Source organism: Sciurus vulgaris (assembly GCF_902686455.1).
Source record: "Sciurus vulgaris genome assembly, chromosome: 4".
NCBI classification, from domain to species: Eukaryota; Metazoa; Chordata; class Mammalia; order Rodentia; family Sciuridae; genus Sciurus; species Sciurus vulgaris.
The window spans coordinates 142,566,619-142,586,533 of record NC_136464.1 but is presented as its reverse complement, the minus strand read 5'-3'; the positions used below and the strand labels follow the sequence as shown (position 1 = coordinate 142,586,533).

Below are 19,915 nucleotides of genomic sequence, written 5' to 3'. Positions count from 1 at the left end.
AGCCGGAAATGAACTCCAGATTTGCCACCTTTGATTCTTTTAGTTCTAGTGGTTGTATAAATTAAATTTTTACATAAATGGGGAAACATGGAACCACTATTAAATTAATGGTAAACAACTTCTACTATGTGACTATTGCACTTTCCTACAGTCCTCCGCTTTTCTTCCCTTTCGGCATGTAAGAGGAAGAGGACCTCATCTAGTCTAGAAGATTAGGGTTTTCCATGACCAAAGGAGGTTGAACTAAACTCAGAACTAGGAAAAGAGAAAGAGTAGGCAGGGAGTAGTGACCAGAGATTGGCATGTTCAAGGACCTGTAAATATAGGTAAGAGATGATAGAGGCTTTAAAAAGGTGTCCTTTGTAGGAATGCAGAGAACTGGTGGATTCAGAACTTTTGGGAGATGAAAATAGACAGTACTTGGTGATTGAATGGTTATGAGGTTGAAAAGGAGAGAGGTTTTGAGGGGACTTCCAAGTTTCAGGTCTGAGCACTTCAGTGAAGGTGGTACACTAGAAGGGGACAGGGTTCGTTTTGAACACTTTGATTTCATTGTTATTTTAGCTGGCTAAGATGAAATCAGTTTAACAAATGTAAAGACATCTACTGTGCTTGAAGATATTGAGTAGGTGTTAATACTTGGTGGGCTCCAGTTTGAATAATGGAGCTGTGAATTGGAATAGATGAGGATGGTGGGAGGGGAGGGAAGGGGGAGAGAGAGAAAGAAGGTAGCCTAACAGTGACTCTTGAGCCTTTCCAACATTTAAAGGTCTAATAGAGACCAATAAGTCTGCTGAATGGGAGCCAGACAGGCATAAGAAATAGGACTTCCTATCATGGAAACCAGTGGAAGAGAGAATTTCAAGAAGAGAGATTTGATTACCAATTCAAATTGCTACAGAAAGGTCAAATAAAACAAGAACAAAAAGTGATAGTTGATTTTGTGACATATGTTCAGCCTCCTTGATAGGGATTCCAGATGATTACTCCTTGGTCCTTCTGTGAGCTTCCTGCCATCTGTCTCTCTTCAATTCTAACATCCACCCCCAGTAATTCTTAACAAGAGAGGTTGTCTTTTCCACCTACTCTTGGCATGATAGATGCTGCAAAGGTAGTATGTATAGTTTGAACTCATTTGCCACCTTTTAACCTTCAGATTTCCAGTGTTCTTCACCTCTGTGCAGTTTTAGCCACTTAACCTTTATAGCCACCCACTGCATTTTCAAGTTGGACATATTCCTTTTTGATTGTCCCTTCTCACCCATCTACCCAGCTCTCACTGCTACCCTCTACCTGGGTTTGGACTAGTTGAGTCTTCCCATCCCTTAAATATTTTTTATCTTCTTTCTTGCACTCCCTTTCTCTCTTCACTGCTTTACCCAATGTAGCTTACTTCAGCCACTCTTGTTGGTGTCTCAACTCCCTTAAGTAACATTATCTATTGTCCTTTATCTCACTCACCTAGCAATCTTGGCCCTGGCTCAGTGTAAGGACTTTCTATATCCTGTTCCAGAGAACCACACAATTGAAATGTACTCTGCAAGTGAATGCCCATCAGTGTTAACTGACTTAAGGAACTTAACTTGACAATGAGAAGTTTTGTTTTTTTCTTTGTATTTGTTCTTTTGTGGTAGAAAAGTAAATGTTCTTAATGTGTATGTGCCTTAGTTATACAGGTGACTATGTAATATAAATTAAAATTTTTGTTAAATGAATTTATCTTCTCAAGCTAAAATAACAATGAAATCAAAGCTCTTAAAACTGGTACTCGGGATTCTATGTGAGCTAGCTTGTCATTTTTTTATTATTGTCACATTATTACTTAACAGAAACTTTGGGTCTCAACCAGACTTGCTACTTACCATATCTCATACAGGTTTTTTAGACTTTTTAACCTCTCAGTTTTCTTTCTCTTTTTTTTTTTTTTTTTTTGTTCATACTGGGGATCAAACCCTGGGCCTCAGTCATGCTAGGGAACTACTCCTCCGTGCTACATCCCTAACCCTTGACCTCTTAGTTTTGCAAATGCTTCTAGAAAATTTTATCTTTTGAACCTTTGACGTTGTGATCACTGCTCTTAGCCTAGCAGAAATCTTGCCATGTTGGGGAATATTTTCCCCCCTCACTTTCTAAAGGAATGTCTTCCTTTTCTTTCAGCATGGTGTCCCTCTCTGCCCACTTAACATAGATGTCTTACTGCCCTGTTGGCAAACTTTTGGCATTTATTTTTCATCCTTGAATAAATTGTAAGAATTAGAAAGATAATAATATCTTTTATGTGACTTTTAATATTCCAAAGTATGGAGATATAAGGGATGCTTGTAAATATTAATAAATATAAATGGGGTTGTAAATTATTTTATTTTGATTGTAACTCTATTTTGTTACATATAAGTAGGTTATTAGAGAAATCTTGCTGAAATTTGTGTTTTTTAAGTCATTTTGAACAATAGATTGTTTTTAGAGAAGTAGGGCAAAAATGTGTTAATAGTTATTATGGTTGTAAGACAGTAATGTGACTAATAGCACTTAAAATGCTGGAGTTTTGAGCATTAAATTCTCAACACATAGAACAGACCACTGAAACAAACCAAGTTGATCTCTTTGAATGCATTTCTTTAAGTAGCTTTTTCCAGTCTGAATGTAAACTGTGCCCCCTTGTGGTTTTATGCAACATGTGCTAAAAGGAAAAAATTTCCACTGACTTGAAAAACTTGAGATTATTATTTGAAGGTGAAAACTAGCTTAGGTAGCGTGTATTTATATGACAGTCCCTTGTAGAAGACTAGTTTGATTCTCTAATGTTAGTAAGAGATCTGGGCAACCTTTGAATATGTGTTAATGGAAATTATTGAATCCTTGAAAAACTTCTTGACAGTATTTTAGCTTGAAATTTGAGGTAAATATTCTGTATTTGAAAGAGCAAAGATTTTGCTACTTATGACCAAGGTCACTAAAAACAAACAGGAGTGGGCTCTTGCCTTTAAGACTATTACTCCAATGGGAGATGTAGGAAAAAAAGTTTTTTGTTTCATTGTTTGGTTGTATCAGTTTATTCATCTTTTTCCTAATTGAGGGTTGATGCCAGTATTTGACCTTTATAACGCCTTTATAAACATTCATACATAATTTTTGTTTCAAATATATGTTTTTATTTGACTTTGGATAAATACCTGAGAGTAGAATTGGCTCATCAGAGCGTTAAATATGTGTTTACCTTTAAAAGAAACTGCCAAATCTTTTAGTGGGAGGGATTTTAGACTAAGAAATGCCTTTTGAGCATGAGAAGTATTCAGACTAAAGGGAATAGCTGGGTGCAGTGGTGCTTGCATCATTTAGGATCATGATCCAGAAAATGGAACCTTACAACCATGGTGTAGTGCAGAGAGGTCTCCTTACGCACCCACCCCCTGCCCCCAAAAAAGCAGGGCTGCTGTTGTTGCTATTTGGCATAGGCTCTCTCATTGTTCTTTAATAGGTTTGTTTGTTTGTTTTTATCTTGCCCAACAGAAGCTTCCTACCTATCCAAATGTAAAACCCACATTTTAGGCAGAAAGAAGAAAGAGGCAAAAGGACACAGCCCAGTTTTCCCCTTTTCATTGGGAAAGCAATAGATTTGTTTTTAACTCTAACTAGGAGATTTCTATGTAGATTTCACTGACTAGAAGTAGGATGCTTTGCCACCTTCTGTGGCAGTGGAGTTGATGGAATGTCCCCAGACAAAATGGTTAAGGAAGAGAAAAAAACATGCTGTTAGCAGTGTTTGCCTTGGAGCTTGGTGGCATAGTTTGAAGCTTGTTGAATTTCAGAACTGTAAGTGAACTCTGGAAGCAAATTCTGAATAAAGGAGTGACTTGAGCAAGTGTTTACCATACTTATTAGTGATTCTTTTCATGAAGGAAAGATAGATGGAGGTTGAGGAGATATCTAGCTCTAGCTTCCAGAGTGTGGACTAAGGGCACACTGTGACAGAATCAGAAATGCCTTGGAAAAGGAATGGGCAGTGTATTTAGTGAAAAGTAGAATTACAGAATTGTGAATTTTAAAGGTGCTTAAAGAGAATGAGGAAATTGGGGTGAGGATGACAATTTGGCATGAGGTTTATTTGTACGTGTGATGTAGTCTTGTTAATAGGTGCTCTGGTACAGTGGTACATGCCTGTAATCCCAGAGGCGCAGGAGGATCGTGAATTCAAAGCCAGCCTCAGGAACTTAGCGAGGCCCTGAGCAATTCAGTGAGACCTTATCTCTAAATAAAACACAAAAAAGGATTGGGGATGTGACTCAGTGGTTAAGCCCCTGGGTTCAGTCCATGGTACCAGAAAAAAAAAAAAGTGCTCTGATAATATCTTTTTACACTTGGTGAATTCATTTAAGCTTCCTCCATATCTTCTTTCCCAAATTTTTGCTCTTAACATATTCTGAAGTGTTTATGTTGTTTCATTCATAGAAAATATGGAAAATATTTCTCTTCTTTTGGTATGACTGGTAGATTTCTCAAAAATACACTAATACTCTCCCCACCAGCAGTTTTATTTGTTTTTTGTTTCTGGTACTAGGAATTGAACCCTGGGGTGCTTTACCACTGAGCTATATCCCCAACCCTTTATTAGTTTTTATTTTGAGACAAGATCTCTCGCCAAGTTTCTGTACTCAAACTGTACTCAAACTGGTGTTCCTCCTGCCTCAGTCTTCTCAGTTCCTGGGATTATTGGCATGTACCACCACACCCACCTATTTTTTAAAAAAAAATCTATTATGAATACATACTTTCTAGGTTTCTAATATTTTCAGTTTCTAAAAAAATGTTACTTGAACTTCTTCTAAGAGTGAATTCCACATTGGCATTTCAGAATAATTCTATTTCTTAGAACTTTATCTTTCTTGTGAAGAGCTACATTCTTTGTGAGGAACACACTGTACTCTTTGACATGCAGAAAAGATAAAGTCTTCATGTAGTTGCTGTGTTAGAAAAAACTTGCAAAATATTTCCCAGATTAAAAATTTTAAAGTTGGAAGAAACTATAAAAGTTTACTTTGTTTATTGCCCCTTTATCTTTAAAGAACACATATTTTTGTCTTTTATCCATCATTTTTTTTTTCAAATTAGCCAAACTCAGTGGCCTACTGTGTTTAAAAACCACAAAACTTTCACTTAGTAGCTTGCAAAACACAAAATAATATACACCTTTTTGGGAAAAGGTGATTCTTTCTTAATTCCTGACTTATGAGATACAAAAGCTACATGATTTGGCATTAGGTAATGAGTAGTAGAGATAATGTTTCCAAAACCTGCTTTTGGAAACAGTGTCACATACTTCATAGGGAGTCCACTAGGTGGAGTAGTTGTGTAATTTTATTTCAGTACTCACTGTGACCCAGGAGATCCTTTTGTGTTCCTAGTTCATGCAGAATTCCAACAGAGGTGTTCTGCTCTTTAACAAAGCTACATCTTTTTGGAGTTCAGAAAGTCTTTGAAATAGAAATACAATAGTATATCCTGATGTTGAGGCAGCGTGTTTCAGTGAGGGTAAAGAGGGATCTTGTTTTTCAGAGAAGTAGTCTAGGAGAAAAGTCAATGAGTGGTTAGTAATTTGAGAACGAGGAAAAAGTTGGAGAAAATAGTGTGACTAGAATGATAAATGCTGAAATAATGGTTGGGGCAGTTTTGCCTGTTTATGAGCTCTATAGTACTTTTTATAGGCAAGGGGGATGGCAAAGAGGAGGTAAGAAATGAAAGAGGGAAAAAGAAGAGGAGCATTTGGTGTCAAGACCAATTCTTGGGATATTGAAGAAAGATAGGAGGTGAGGGAGAACTAGTTATTTTAGTAGATAAAAATAGGGAAACTGGAAATATCCCTTGTCACATCTTTATAACTTCATAGCATTCTTCTCTAACAGGAGATAATGGAGCAATTTTTATCTGTATATAATTATGCAATGTAAGACATAATTTATGATTTTTTAGTACTGCTTTTGCTATTTTGTGTTCTTCAGGCATTTGGACTGTATCCTTTATCAGAGCTTTTTACTTTCCCTTATTCTTTTATCTGTTTGGTGGAGCAGGGCTTCTTGGTTGTTGTTGGTGTGTGCGGCGGGCTCTTGTGTTTCTGGTGTCCCTTCTTTTGGGATAATTTTGTTTTTTAGTATCTTTGTATTCCTTAGTTTTTAGCTCTGGGTTCTTTGTAAATAAGAATGATATAAATTTTGGAAGAGAATTTGATTAATTTCAGCACTGAAAAATAGAATCTTATAACTTTCTAAGGGATATTTAAAAGATTCCTTAGCTTTAGAAATATGATACTTTAATCTGCCAGAACAAACTTTAAAAGCCTTTTACCAGCAAGTTTCCATAGCAACTTTAATGTCTCATTTAGGTAATTTTTTTTATTAAAATATTTCTTAGTTGTCAATGGATTTTTATTTTATTATTTATATGCGGTGCTGAGAATTGAACCCAGTTTCTCACACATGTGAAGCAAGTGCTCTACCACTGAGCTACAACCCCAGCCCTCATTTAGGTAATTCTTATATCTTAAAAATCCACTTTCTGTAACAAATGTTTAAATTCTTTACCATTGATAAGCACATACTTAGCATCCGCTTACCTGTACAAGATGCATTGTAATACAAATTGTATTATTTACTGTGTGACCCATCATGTTAAGCATCTACAGCACTTCCAATAAAAATACTAAGGAAACACCATAAGGACAAATAAGAGAACTTGAGAATTGTGGCAGGGTTGAGGATCTCTGAGTTCCCTGTCCAACCACTGGGACCTGTGAAAATCATCACTATTTTTTCTCATCATCTCTGCTTCTGCATATTCTATCTTCAGTTTGAGAACAGCTGGCTGCCATCCTCCCTATAAGACTATTTTATTGTCACTTTTCATCTCTTAGAGACTGCAAATAATTCCTTTCATCTTTCTTCAGAGGTTTTATTTTTCACCCTCTTAATCATCTTAGAGTCTCTTCTGAATCTCTTCCAAGTTTTATTTTTCCTCAGCATTCCTTTTCAACTGAACTGACACAGTGCCTTGAGAACACTAACCGTTTTTGAGTAACATGGGAAGAAGAGTTCACTCTTGAACAAGAATTAGATTCCACTTCATATAACCTTAGATTATGTGTGCTTTCTAAAAGTATAGTCGTATAATGCTGACTTGCTATTAGATTTTTATCTCCTGTGACCTTGATCTTTTCCTTTTAGGTTTATTTATAGCCTGGACATTCATCATCTTTTATTTATGGAGGTTATTTTTCTTGGCTGGATGTATTGCTTTGCACTGTCCTTATTGAAATTCATCATCTTTTTTTCTGATTACTTCACCACTTACCAGTGTCGTTTCCATTCCTCTCTTCCAGTGTGGCTAACCCGTAGGCTTTGTATTGTATTGTCTGTGCTACTCAAGTTAATCATGCAGCTGTTCAGAAGAAAAAGGTGGAGAAGTGTCCTAGAAACAATAGCAGAACACAATTTGTTGATATTTCTCAAAATTTACCCTGATGAGCAGCGAGGCTGAGTGGTGAGAGCAGTGTGTGTTCCCCTTCTTTTGTGTTTTTTATACTGCAGTGCTGTATCTTCTTCCATATCAGAGTTTGGGGCCTGTATCTTCACACAGCTGTGCCAAGAAACAAAGAATAGCAATTCATCTTGCATATTGCTGTCAGATTGCATCTTAATCACAGCCTCATACATATCTCTCCCTGTTCATAACTTTCTGTGGCTTCTCATCACCTGCTGACTTAAATATAAACTTTGGCCTGGATCTCCCTTTCCAGTCTGGTTGCCTGTAACTATTTTAAGTTTCATAGAAAGTTATTCCCTGGGTATCTCTCGGATTTTCTGAGGTCTTGGTTTGTTTATATTGTTTGCTCTACTTAGAACACTCTGAAGCTTTCCCTTATGGTTGCTGTCTGTTAACAGCATAAGACCAATTTCCTTCAAATTCCTTTTTTCCTGAATTTCTCCATTTTGATATAATCTTTCCTTCCCACCCACCAAATCTTTAATGTTACAGCTGTTCTCGAGCTTTTCCTGTTCTTCCTGAGAGACAGTTTTTTGAGAACTGTCTCTTACTTATTTTGGTAACTTTGAGAGTATCTAGCATATATTTGCATAAGTAACTGAATAGACTTAAATTTTTTTCTTAGAATAATTGTAGGTACATGCCAAATAGACATAATTAGATCAGTTCAAGCACATTATATATTTTTTAAAAAATTCTAGCATAAACTCCTTACCTAGTTGTAGGAGCAGCAACTGGTCTACACTTTGAGTAACATTGTTATAGTTTACATTCTTCCCTCTAAAAAATTCTAGAAGCAATTGGAGATTTATGTTGATTTACTTTTAGTCATTAAAATCTCCTAAATTAGTATTACTTAGTTGCTTAAAGTTGTACTCAAAAACCACTTTTATAATTAACTTCTTTTATTTTCTAGAAATTACCCAACTCTGGCTAATATTGAAAGGAAGAAAAAGTTAAAACTTGAAAGGGAAAAGAGAGGAGAAGTATTGACAACGACACAGTATGGGTAAGTTCTTTAATATTGTTTGCACTCTCAGTGCTCATTTTAACTGAGAATATGTGTAAGTTATACAAAGGAGCAAAAACCAAACTCTTAAAATCTCTACATTCCCAATTCTGAAATCTTTGCTTTAGTGACTTTTTTTACTTTTTATAAAAGATATGATGATGATATAGTGAACAAATCCTTTTAATTTTTGTCTCCCAGTTAATCTTTTTCTCAGAGGCAATGCAGTTTATCTTTCCAGAGACCCTCTGTTTGTATAGAACATAAATGAAAGATATAGTCTTTTTTTTTTTAATTCCATTTTTGACACTATTGCATTTTTTTTTAAAGATATTAAAAATTTTACTTGGAGATCATCCAATATTAATACATAACAAATCTCTTTATTATTATTATTATTATTATTATTTTTCAATGTAGTATTGGAGATTAAACCCAGGGACTTGCTCAAACACTCTGCCACTGAGCCACACCCAAGCCTTTTTTATTTTTTTGTTTTGAGACAGGGTCCAGTCTGGCCTTGAACTTACAGTCTTCTTGCTTCAGGCTCTCAAAGAACTGGGATTACAGGCATGAGCCACCATCCTGATCACAAACTTCATTCTTTAAAGATGTATAGGGAAGGTTACTGATGTCCCAGTCCTTTTGTTTTTTGTTTTAACCAATTTTTTAATGACAAATATTTAAATTTTTATGAATCCTTAGCTAGTAACAAGTGACCATGTTGCCTTTGTACATAAAATATTTTACACAAATATTTCTAAGGATGCATTCCTCGAAATGGATTTGCTGAGTTAAAGAGTATGAGTGTTTATAATATTGATAGATGCTGCCAAACATCTGTCATAAAAACTGGACCAGTCTGCTCTCCCATTGGCAGTGTATGAGATACTCTTTCCACTACTCTGCCTTTCACTTTCATTAATTTTTTTTCAAATTTTTCATTTTGTTTACTTTTATTGACTTTGTAATATAATTACAGTATGTAAATCTTAAATGCAAAACTTGATGAGGTTTTACATACATAAACATGCATGCACACAGATTCCAGCACATCTGTGAAATCTCCACACAGATTAATATACAGAACATCTTTACCTCACAAAGCTTTTAAGTTTTCCCTTCAGTGCTTCTCTAGTGATAACCCCTTTTCTGATTTCCATCATCATAAATTTACTTTGCCTGTTTGTAGGACTTTATATAAATGAAATTATACTGTCTGTAGTCTTAGTTATGTGATTTCTAGGGCTGAAAATTATTTTGTGAGATCTATCCATATTATATGTAGTTGAAAATTGTTTTGTTCGTATTGCTGTACTGAACTCAATTTTGAGATTGTGTATGGAATTTTAATATTCTGTTTTGGGGCATTTGGGTTGGGCTGTTGTGAATAAAGCTGCTATAAACTTTCTTTTGCATATATTCTACAGTATTTTGTGACATTAATACTCATTAGTCAAATACATGTGCTAGGTCATAGGGTAGCTGTATGTTTAGCTTTAATGGCTAGGGCCAGTTTGCCAAAGTGGTTGAATTAATGCACACTTCTGCTAGTGGCATGTAATTTCTCTGTTACATTAGTCAGCACTTGGTGATGTTGCGTCTTTCTCCCATGTCATGCCAGCTCCCTCCTAATGGTGTCGAGCATCGTGTCATATGCTTATTGACTGTTTTAATATTCTCTTGTGAAGTACCAGTTCAAGTCTTTGACCAGTTTTTAATTGGGACTGCTTTTCTTGATTTGTAGGAGTTATTTACCTAGCTATGCATTTGAATGGCATGTATGTTATTTATTTATTTTTTTATAACAGTAAATAATTACTCAGACATCTGGGTCAGATGGAAGCCAGGCACATCTGCTGAAAAGGTTTGGTCACAGCTGGGATTTGGTTGACTGATGGCTAAGATACCGATGCAGTTACTATTTTGATGCTCTTCATTCTTTGGTATAGATCCATCTGTTGCTAATTTCCTTGTGCTTGTAGAATTTCCTTTAATATTTCTTATAGTGAGCCGAAAGTCTGCTGGAGATCACTCCATGCAGTTGTATGTCTGAAAAAAAAATCTTTTCTTGCTTTCCTTTTATAGAGGATATTTTTGCTGGATATGTAATTCTGAGTTGGCAGGCTTTTTTAAAATTCATAGTCCTGTAAAGGTGTTGCTCTCTTGGCTTCTCATTAGCATTGTTTCCAGTGGAAAAGATCTGCTGTTTATCTATGTAAGTGCCTTTTTTCCTATGACCCCTTTTTCAGATTTTTTTCTTAATTACTGGTTTTGAGCAATTTGATTAAGATGTGCCTTGGCATAGTTTTCTTCATGTTTCTTGTGCTTGAGGTTTGTTGAGCTTCTTGAATTATGAGTTTATGGGTTTTTTCTTTTGTTTTAAATCAAACCCGAAAAAAATTTGCCCATTATTTCTTTTTTTTTCTTCACCTCCTTCTCCCATTCAGAGACTTCAGTTATATCTGTATATTAGGCTGCTTGAAATTGTCCCATAAGTCACTGAGGCTCTTCATTTTATACAATTCTTCTTTTCTCTGTGCTACATACTAGTTTCTATTGTTATACCATTATGTTCATTATTCTTTCCTATGCAGTGACTAATCTTGCATTAATCTTCATATTTTTTGTCTCAATTGTATTTTGCATTTTTTATCTCAGACATTACTTTTTGAACATGAGGAATACAGTTATCATAACTGATTTGAACTTTTTCTCTGCTAATTCTAATGTTTGTGTCAGTTCTGGATCAATTTGTAATTTTTCTCATTATGGGTTACATTTTCCCATATATCCTATATATGCATATCTGATAATTTTTTACAGGATAAAAGAAAATTCTACTTCATTGGGTGCTAGATATTTTTACATTCCTTTAAATGTTCTTAAAAATTTGGTGGGGAAGGGGAAGGGTACATAACGAAGTCACTTAACAGCCATCTGATCTTTTTGGGTCTTGCCTTCAAGAATTGTTGGGTGTGACCAGGACAGTATTTAGTTTGGAACTAACTCTTCCTCATTACTGTGGAATGAAAGTTCTGGGTATTATACCCAAAGGTGTTAGGTGAAAACAGGTACCGTATTCATGACCCCCATATGAAGATGTAGGTACTCTTACCTCTGATCCTTTGGGTGGTTCTTTCTTGGCCCTTGCATGTATGGGCTGATCAGTCCTCTGCTAAATAATTTAGTTTTCTCTCTTTCTACAACTTTTTCCCCTCAGTGAATTCCTGAAAACTGCAGAAGTCTTTTTCTCTGGAGCCCCAGCTCCAACTCCCCAACTTGGGAGTCTACCAAGTTCCATCTGGGTGTCCCCCTTCTCCTAGCAATCTGGAAACTCTCAGGCAGTAAGCTTGGCAGTTGTAGGGCTCACTGCTCATTCATTTCCCATCTCTCAGAGATCAGTATTCTTGTTACTTGATAGCCTGTGTCATAGAAACCCTTGTTTCTGCATTTTGCCTGTTTTTTTGGTTGTCTCAGATAGGAGGAAAAATATGGTTTGTGTTGCTTTCTTTTGGCCAGAATGGAAGTTCCTAATGCTGTCATTTGATAAGTGAAAATTCTTAATTTTCACCCAGTCTAATTTATCTGTGTTTTATTTTTATGGTCAATACTAGTTATGTTCTGCCTAAGAAACCTTTCTATCTGAAAGCCTATCTGAAGGTCATGAAGCTATTCCTCTGTTTTTATAGGAAGATTTGTTGCTCCGCTTTTCTCATTTATGTCTAGAATTAACTATTGTATATAGTATAGGGATTGAGGTCCCTTTCTAAAAATTTCCCACTGTGAGTTTCAGTCAGTCTGGTTTTAATTGTTTTATTAGGTAAACACCAACCAAAAGTAACCTGGTATAACATTATTAATACCAGACTGAACAGATGTTAAAGCATGAGCTTATTAGAGATAATAGGAATATCTCATAATGTTGAAAAGGTCAGTGGAACTGGGCATGGTGTTGCACAACTGTAATACCAGCTACTCAGAAGGCTGAAACAGGAAGAGCACAAGTTTGAGACCAGCCTGGGCCACTTCTCTGGACCCTGTCTCTAAATAAAATATAAAAAGGACTGGGGATGTAGCTCAGTGGTAGAGCACTCCTGGGTTCAATCCCTAGCCCTGCACATACACACACAAAATATACCAAAAAATAAAAAAAGAAAGAAAAATTAAAAGCTGTTTGTTATCTGACAACATAACTTTATAACTTTAAAGGACAAAATATTGAGTGCTTTAAAGGAGAACTAGATAAATTCCAAGTTGATGATTTTAAGACACTTTTGTCTGTGACTATTATGAAATAATCTATAATATTAGAGATTTGAACACAACTAACCTAATGTAGAATATTACTGTATCCAACAACTAGAGTGTACATGTTACCAAAAAGCTCTTGAAATAAATTTCAAATGAGTGAAATCACACAACCAAGTGAAATTCCACCAGAAATTGGAAGACGACTAGAAAAACCCTAAAGGCATGGAAATTTAGCAATACATTTAAAATATGAACTACTAAAACTGACTCAAGGAGTTAAATATCAGACTTTCTCTGGTAGTTGCCTGTTAGGAAAACTGAATCCATAATTAAGAACTTTTCTGGGGAAAAAAAAAAAAATTAGGTCTTGATGGCTTCACTCAAATTCTTTGAAGCATTTACAGAACAAATCTTACAAAACTCTTACAAAACTCAGCATTCCATTTTAAGAGTCCAGTCTAGGGTGAGGGTGTAGTGCAGTGATAGAGTGCTTGCTTACCATGTGCAAGACTCTGGATTTGACTCCCAGCCCCATAAAAAAAACAAAAACAGAACAAGAGTTATATATAATATAACTGTATATATAATCTTGATACCCAGACCTCACAAGGACATTATAGTAATGGAAAATAAGAAGCAAATATCTGTTGACTAAATAAACAAAAATCCTAAACAAAGACTTAACAAATCTGATCTGGCAAATATGAAAAAAGGGCATACATCATGACCAAATGAGATTTATTTTAGGAGTTTGATAATTGAAAATCAAATGTTATTTATCAAATTAACATAATAAAGGAGTAAAATGATATTAACTTAATGCATAAGGAAAAATATGTGGTAAAATTCAACACCTGTTCTTAAAAATTCTCTCAGGAAATGAGGAATAGAAAGTCTACCAATACCTTATAACCACAAATCATACTTAATGGTGAAATACAGGTCACATTTCCCCTGAGATTGGGACCAAGACATGAATGACTGCTAACAATGTTCATAAATGAATTCAGCCAAATACATCTAACATCAGCATTTTAAAAATCAATTGTTTCTATAAACTAGCAACAAAGAGTAAATTTTTTTAAATGCCACTTGCATTCACCTCAAAAATACCAAATATCTAGAAATAAATCTAATAAAAGATTTGCAGAACCTCTATGCTGAAAACTATAAAAATTAAAGACCTCAATAAATGAATAAATATATAGTATTTATAGATTGAAGACAGTATAATTATATATCTACATAAGTTGATCACAATCAAAATCTTAACAGTTTTAAAAATATTTTTAGCAGGGGTTAGGGAGACTGATAAGCTTTAAAATTGTATGAAAACGTTCTAGAAGAGCTAAATTAGAATAATGTAGATAATGTGATATTGGCCAAAGATAGGCAGATCCATAGAACAGAATAAGGACATAAACAGATTCATTGATAAACAATCACCTGATTTATGATAAAGATGGCACTATAAGGCAGTGCAGAGAGGACAGTGTTTTCAACAGCCTATTGCTTTTAAATGTTCTGTGTATCTCTTCCATCATATATAATTTGGACTTTTTTTTCTTTTAAATAATCCATTCTGAAGGCAGGGAGTGTATCTCAGTGAAAGAGCACTTACCTACCATGTGCGTGGTCTTGAGTTTGATCCTTGGTACCACCCCACCTCCCAAAAAAAAATTAGACTGAAAACCTGTATCTTTAAATAGTCCTTAGTTCATATATGTGTGTATATGTACATGTATGTATATGTGTGTGTGTATGTACATAATGTATGTAGTATAATTCCTAATATGGTTGAGTTTTCATTCACCATCATTCTATTTGTTTTTCTAGTTTTATTTTTTAATTTGTCATATTCCTTGTTACTTCCGTGCTTTTTTGGAATGAGCTTTTTTTTTTTTTTTTTAATTCTCTTGTCATCTCTATTAGCTTTTTAGTTAAAATTATTCCTTAGTCCATTTTATATACGTCTGCATTTTTATTTATACCTTTTGTAACTGTTTTAAAGTATTGATTAAATGAACTTTTCCTTTCTCAAATGCTTGTCAAGCAGTGAAGTGATAGAATTACAACTTCAGATGAGGGGTAAAATACAGATACCAGGTATACTAGTTTTTTAATAAAGTCTTATTCATCTCATCAGTTAAGGATCATTCTAATTCATTACATATTAGTGAATACCTTAAAGACAGATAATCAAAAACCAACTGTGGTCAGATGCTGTAGGAGCTGGATGCAGGGAAGGTATCTGAGTGGGAGCCCAAGAAAAGTGGCATCTCTTCATTATCCTTGTGGGACTAGAGCCAGAGGATATCAGAGGCAAAGCAGCCAAACTGCCTGTTTTGCCTGCAATGATGCTGTTGAGTTCATAGACCCCGATGGATGGATATTAGAAATTGGTCCATGATAATTTTGGCTTTCTGAAAAATTTGGAGTTTATGTATATAAAGTTTTGGAATGAGATTCTAGAAGAGTTATGGTGACCCTGAAAGGATTATGAGCCTTTGGATTGCAGATGTAAACTGAATGTATTGGTTCAGCAGATTATTTAGAAAATGTTATGGTAACATTAAGGGCTCAAGATATTACCTTGCTCTAAGTGAAGTACTTTGTATTATCTTACTTAATTCTATGTCCCTGATTCCCATTCTACAAGTAAAAGAGTAAACAGGCTCAGGATATAAATATTTTCCAAGAAACACAGGCAAAATTGAAATTTGGACTCAATTTCTAATTCTGTACTCCTATCTACCATCCCCCATTATTAATGAAAAAAAAATTAGTTTTGCCCCCAAAATGGCAAATTGGAATACCCTGCATATCTTTGAGGAAATTCAGTTTATCAGAAGACACTTCGTATTATTGTTTATGGAGAATGTATTATTAATGAACTTTTTTGTTCTTAAATTGACTTAAATTAGAAAATGCTCTCCTAACTGCTTATTTTCATTCTAAAAGAAGTAATTGAAGTGGTTGAGAGAGCACTTAGAATTGTACTGGGCCTATGATCTTCCTATTAACTAGAGAAAGTGGTACAGCTACAATCTGCTTCCAGGTGTTGTCATGAAGGTCAAACAAGGCACCATGTTTGTAAATGCTTGAGAAACTTTAAAGCTCCTTAAAACTGAGTAGACAAGAGTGAATGTACTTTATAAACTCTTAATCTTTTTTGTGTAGAACAGGAATGAAAGAATGCTGCTAGTTAAATTGATCTGCCAGTGATTGCACAACATAGTTCAATTTCAGATGGGCAAAAATATGGGTAGCAGTGTGAAGCTGAGGATGAATAAGATGTGGTATATTGTAGAGTGTCATCTTTTGAAGTTCTACTAAGACCTCTCTGTCTTTGGGAACCACTGACTTTCTTTTGTTTTGGTCTATTTAATGTACTAGGCTACAAATGATCAGTTTAACATCTAGGTTTCAACTTTTCCTTGAATTGTATTTTTCTTATTCCAGCAAGATGAAGGGGATGTCCAGAAATTCACAGATGGCCAAGGTCAGAAGTCCTGGAAGACATCACAAATGGAAAAATGGTGGTGCCAGACAGAGAGGTGTTCCTGGGTCAGAAAATCGCCTCCCTGGTTCAAAGCCTGTAGGTCCACCTAAGGCAAATGCAGATCCTCTTGGTGCTTTGATAAATAGTGATTCTGGTAAGTTAAAAGGAAAATAATGTGTTTATAAGTGTATAGATAATGATGTTGAAGTTGGTCACTTATAGTCTCTTTTGTGGAAAACTGGATGACACATAAAAATCTAGAATGATGCTTTTTTTTTGTTTGTTTTTGTTTTTAAGAGAAGTATCTTGTGGAAAGTCTCATTTCAGAACATCTTTTCTGAGTCTTGGGTGGGAATTCACAGGGCAGGCAGGCTATGGGAGAAAGATTTCTTGGGTAATTTTCAAAGTATGATATAATCTTGGGAGTTTTTTTTTTAAGATTGTTTTGAGTTTCCATAGACACAAATTGGCCTTTTTACATGAATTCTTTTTTTCTCTTGCTTATAAAGCAGTAATTCTTTGGAAGCCACTATGTATACTACCAAACACAAGCATGGTCTCTATAGACAAGTTACATTAATTCATTAATTTTCCTAATCATATTCTTCCTCAGAGTGTAGAATATATTTTCATATGTTTATAGTTTATCCTTAAATTTCTTCTATAATTAATAGGACAAGTTGACTCTTGTTTAAGCCAAAAATTGAATGTCCCCAAATATTGCTATCACACACAGATATCTCTTAGCTCCTTAGCTTCCATTTTTCCCTTCAGATAAATGAAAATGTATGTGTAAACATTTATATGACCTTCCCCTCCAGTAACATTGTGAGGCTTTTATTTAATTGCATATACTTCCTACTGCAGAGAAATTTCCAAAGATGATTAGTGAGTGCTATGATGTTTTGTCATAGGTTTGGTTGCAATCTCTGTTCAGCTTGGATGACACTTGCTTTCATGATAATTATGTGGGAAATTATTGAATTTAAAGGTGGCAGGAATGTATTGACAGAATTAGGATGGAAAAGGATCTTGGTGCAGTGGAATGTTGAGTTAGGTTTAGTAAGATAAAATTTGGTAGAAATAGTAATAACCATAAATTATCTTAACACCAACTAACACTTTCTGAATAAGGTACTCACTATACTCCATATGCACTATGCTCCATATGCTTTGTGTATGTTAACTCTTTTCCTTATAACAACCTTTTACATAGGTGCTGTCATGACTCCCTTTTAGAAATCAGGAACAGGGCTAGGGAGATAGCTCAGTTGGTAGAGTGCTTACCTTGCAAGCACAAGGCTGTGAGTTCGATCCCCAGCACCACAAAAAAAAAAAAAAGAAAGAAAGAAAGAAAAAAGAAATCACGAATAACCTTGCCTTAATCATACTGTAGTTAGTGGCAGAGCCAGAATTTGAACTTAAGAGTTTGACTCCACTAATACCCTACATTAGTGGGGACTTCTACATGTGAAGTCTAAATTTGTTTAAATTGTTTTGTATGAGTCTAGGATATTTGAGATGTGGGCGAGAGTTTACAGAAGGCACCTTCTTACCCTTGATGAGAGCACGGAAAAGGCAGATGATATTTTGAGCCAGTTCTGAGTTTACTCTTGGATACTGATTCCCCCCCCCCCTGAAAAATTTTCAAAAGACCACACCCACTTCTTCAGATTTGCAAAGTGTGACCTTGATGGCAAACTACTATCTATACCCCAGATATAAATTTTTATGTCACTAAAATATTTTTAAAATGTTACTAATTTGAAAATTATTAAATTTTTTACTTTTTTTTTTTTTGATGAACATTTGAAGGACTCTGATATTTAATAGTGTTTGTTGCTTTTGTTTCTGTCTTTCCTCTTGGTTTTGGTAGATGAAGTTAATTCTGCTTGATGGTTGTTTGGTTTCTGCAGTGCTGGGGTTTGAACCCAGGGCCTCGCGCATGCTAGGCCATCATTCTGGCACTGAGCTATACCTCCAACCCCTGTTTGATCTTGTTTTGTTTTGTTTTGCCATGCTGGAGATCTAACCCAGGACTTCACACATGTAGGCCAAAGCTCCACCACTGAGCTATATCTCCAGCTCTTGTTATTTTTGTTTTTTAAAGAATTATTTCAGTATTTGTCAATATGTTAAAATACCAACTAAAGATGATTGTATCTTGCCTCTATTTAAGCTTTAAGTCCACAGAACTTAGACATGTTAAACAGAGGTTAAATAACCTCTCATCTTCATTTATAGGAAGAATTAAGTTAGATTCCCAGAAGCAGTTACATGAAAGATCTTCCATAATTTTATTTTGGTTTAGATGTTGAAACTTTCCCCATATTGAGAGCCAAGGATGGGAACATACTTGTTTTAAGGGTCAGGAATGAGGATATAAGTCTTGACTATAAAAACCATATGTGTAGGCTATGAATTTAGAATTATTAAAATTTAGTTAATATAAGTAATTATTAAAAATTTTATATTATTCTGCAAGAAAATCAAAATGCCAATAATTAAATTATAGTAACTTATCATTTACCTTATAAAAGTGTCACTAAGTTTTTCACAGTAAGAGAAATTGAGTTCTAAAGTTCTATTTCATCGTTTTTTTAAAGTATTTTTTTAGTTGTCAGTGGACCTTTATTTTTATTTTATTTTTTTAAATTTATTTGTATGTGGTGCTGAGAATCAAAGCTAGTGCCTAATACGTGCTAGGCAAGTGCTCGCCACTGAGCCACAACCCCAGCCCATCATTTTTATTTCTATGTTTTTACTGGTATTTTTAGTTCAGAGAGATGTTTCAGCTATTAAAAAAAAAAAAAAAGTGAGTGAAAACATTACAAACATTAGACCTTTGGTTTTTTGGGATTGTTTTATTTCACTTAGCATGGTAGTCTCCAGATCCATCCATTTCCGGCAAATATCAGAAAGTCATTCTTCTAAAAAGAACCAACCACATTTAAACAGAGTGAGTGAAGTTTCTCAGGTACTATTTTGTCAGCCATTTGTCAGTGCATTCAGCATAGTCTTTCTAGGATAGGTATTACAACTGTTAGGTAGATCCCAGCAACTTTGGGAATAGCCTTTAGGGGTGTGTGAGATGAGAAGTCATTGTTTAAGGTGACTTAAAATGCCAAAATGATGATTAAAGTGCTATTACCTGTTGTGGGTCCCTTAAATATATAATGGAGAGGGGAAGAGTTGTTTATATGGGAAGAGTTATTCATATGTAGAAACTCCTAACTCTTCCCTTTGGGGAGGCTGTCAAGTTTAGTGAACTTAGTGGTCCTCCTAGGAACAAGTATACCCACTCCCAGATTGTGGATTCCAAAGGCCATACTCTAATGAAACCAGGGCTTCTTAGAGAAATGACTGGTTCTGGAGTTGGGACAGAGAAAATATAAGGTGAGCCTAGAGCATCTCATAGTTCCAGAAAGTTTTCAAAAAATGTAACAGTGTTGGCATAGAAGGGAAGGGTACTACAAAGAATTCTCAATGGCCAAAGTTGGAACAAATGGAGCCACAAAATAAATAATAAATTATAATCTCTGTCGCACAAGTATATATGCAAGCATTCATACTGATTTAAATAAGGGCTTGAATAAATAAATATGAGTGAAGAGGGA

General features: G+C 34.9%; 1 protein-coding gene across 1 annotated transcript in view; it reads left to right on the top strand.

Moving 5' to 3' along the window:
• NUFIP1 (nuclear FMR1 interacting protein 1) overlaps positions 1 to 19,915 on the top strand; it is a 40,283-nt gene that overhangs the window by 7,659 nt on the left and 12,709 nt on the right. The window contains exons 6-7 of the mRNA XM_079136999.1: positions 8,450 to 8,542; positions 16,259 to 16,452. Of these exons, the coding sequence (XP_078993125.1) occupies positions 8,450 to 8,542; positions 16,259 to 16,452 (287 nt within the window). The remainder of the gene's footprint in view (positions 1 to 8,449; positions 8,543 to 16,258; positions 16,453 to 19,915) is intronic.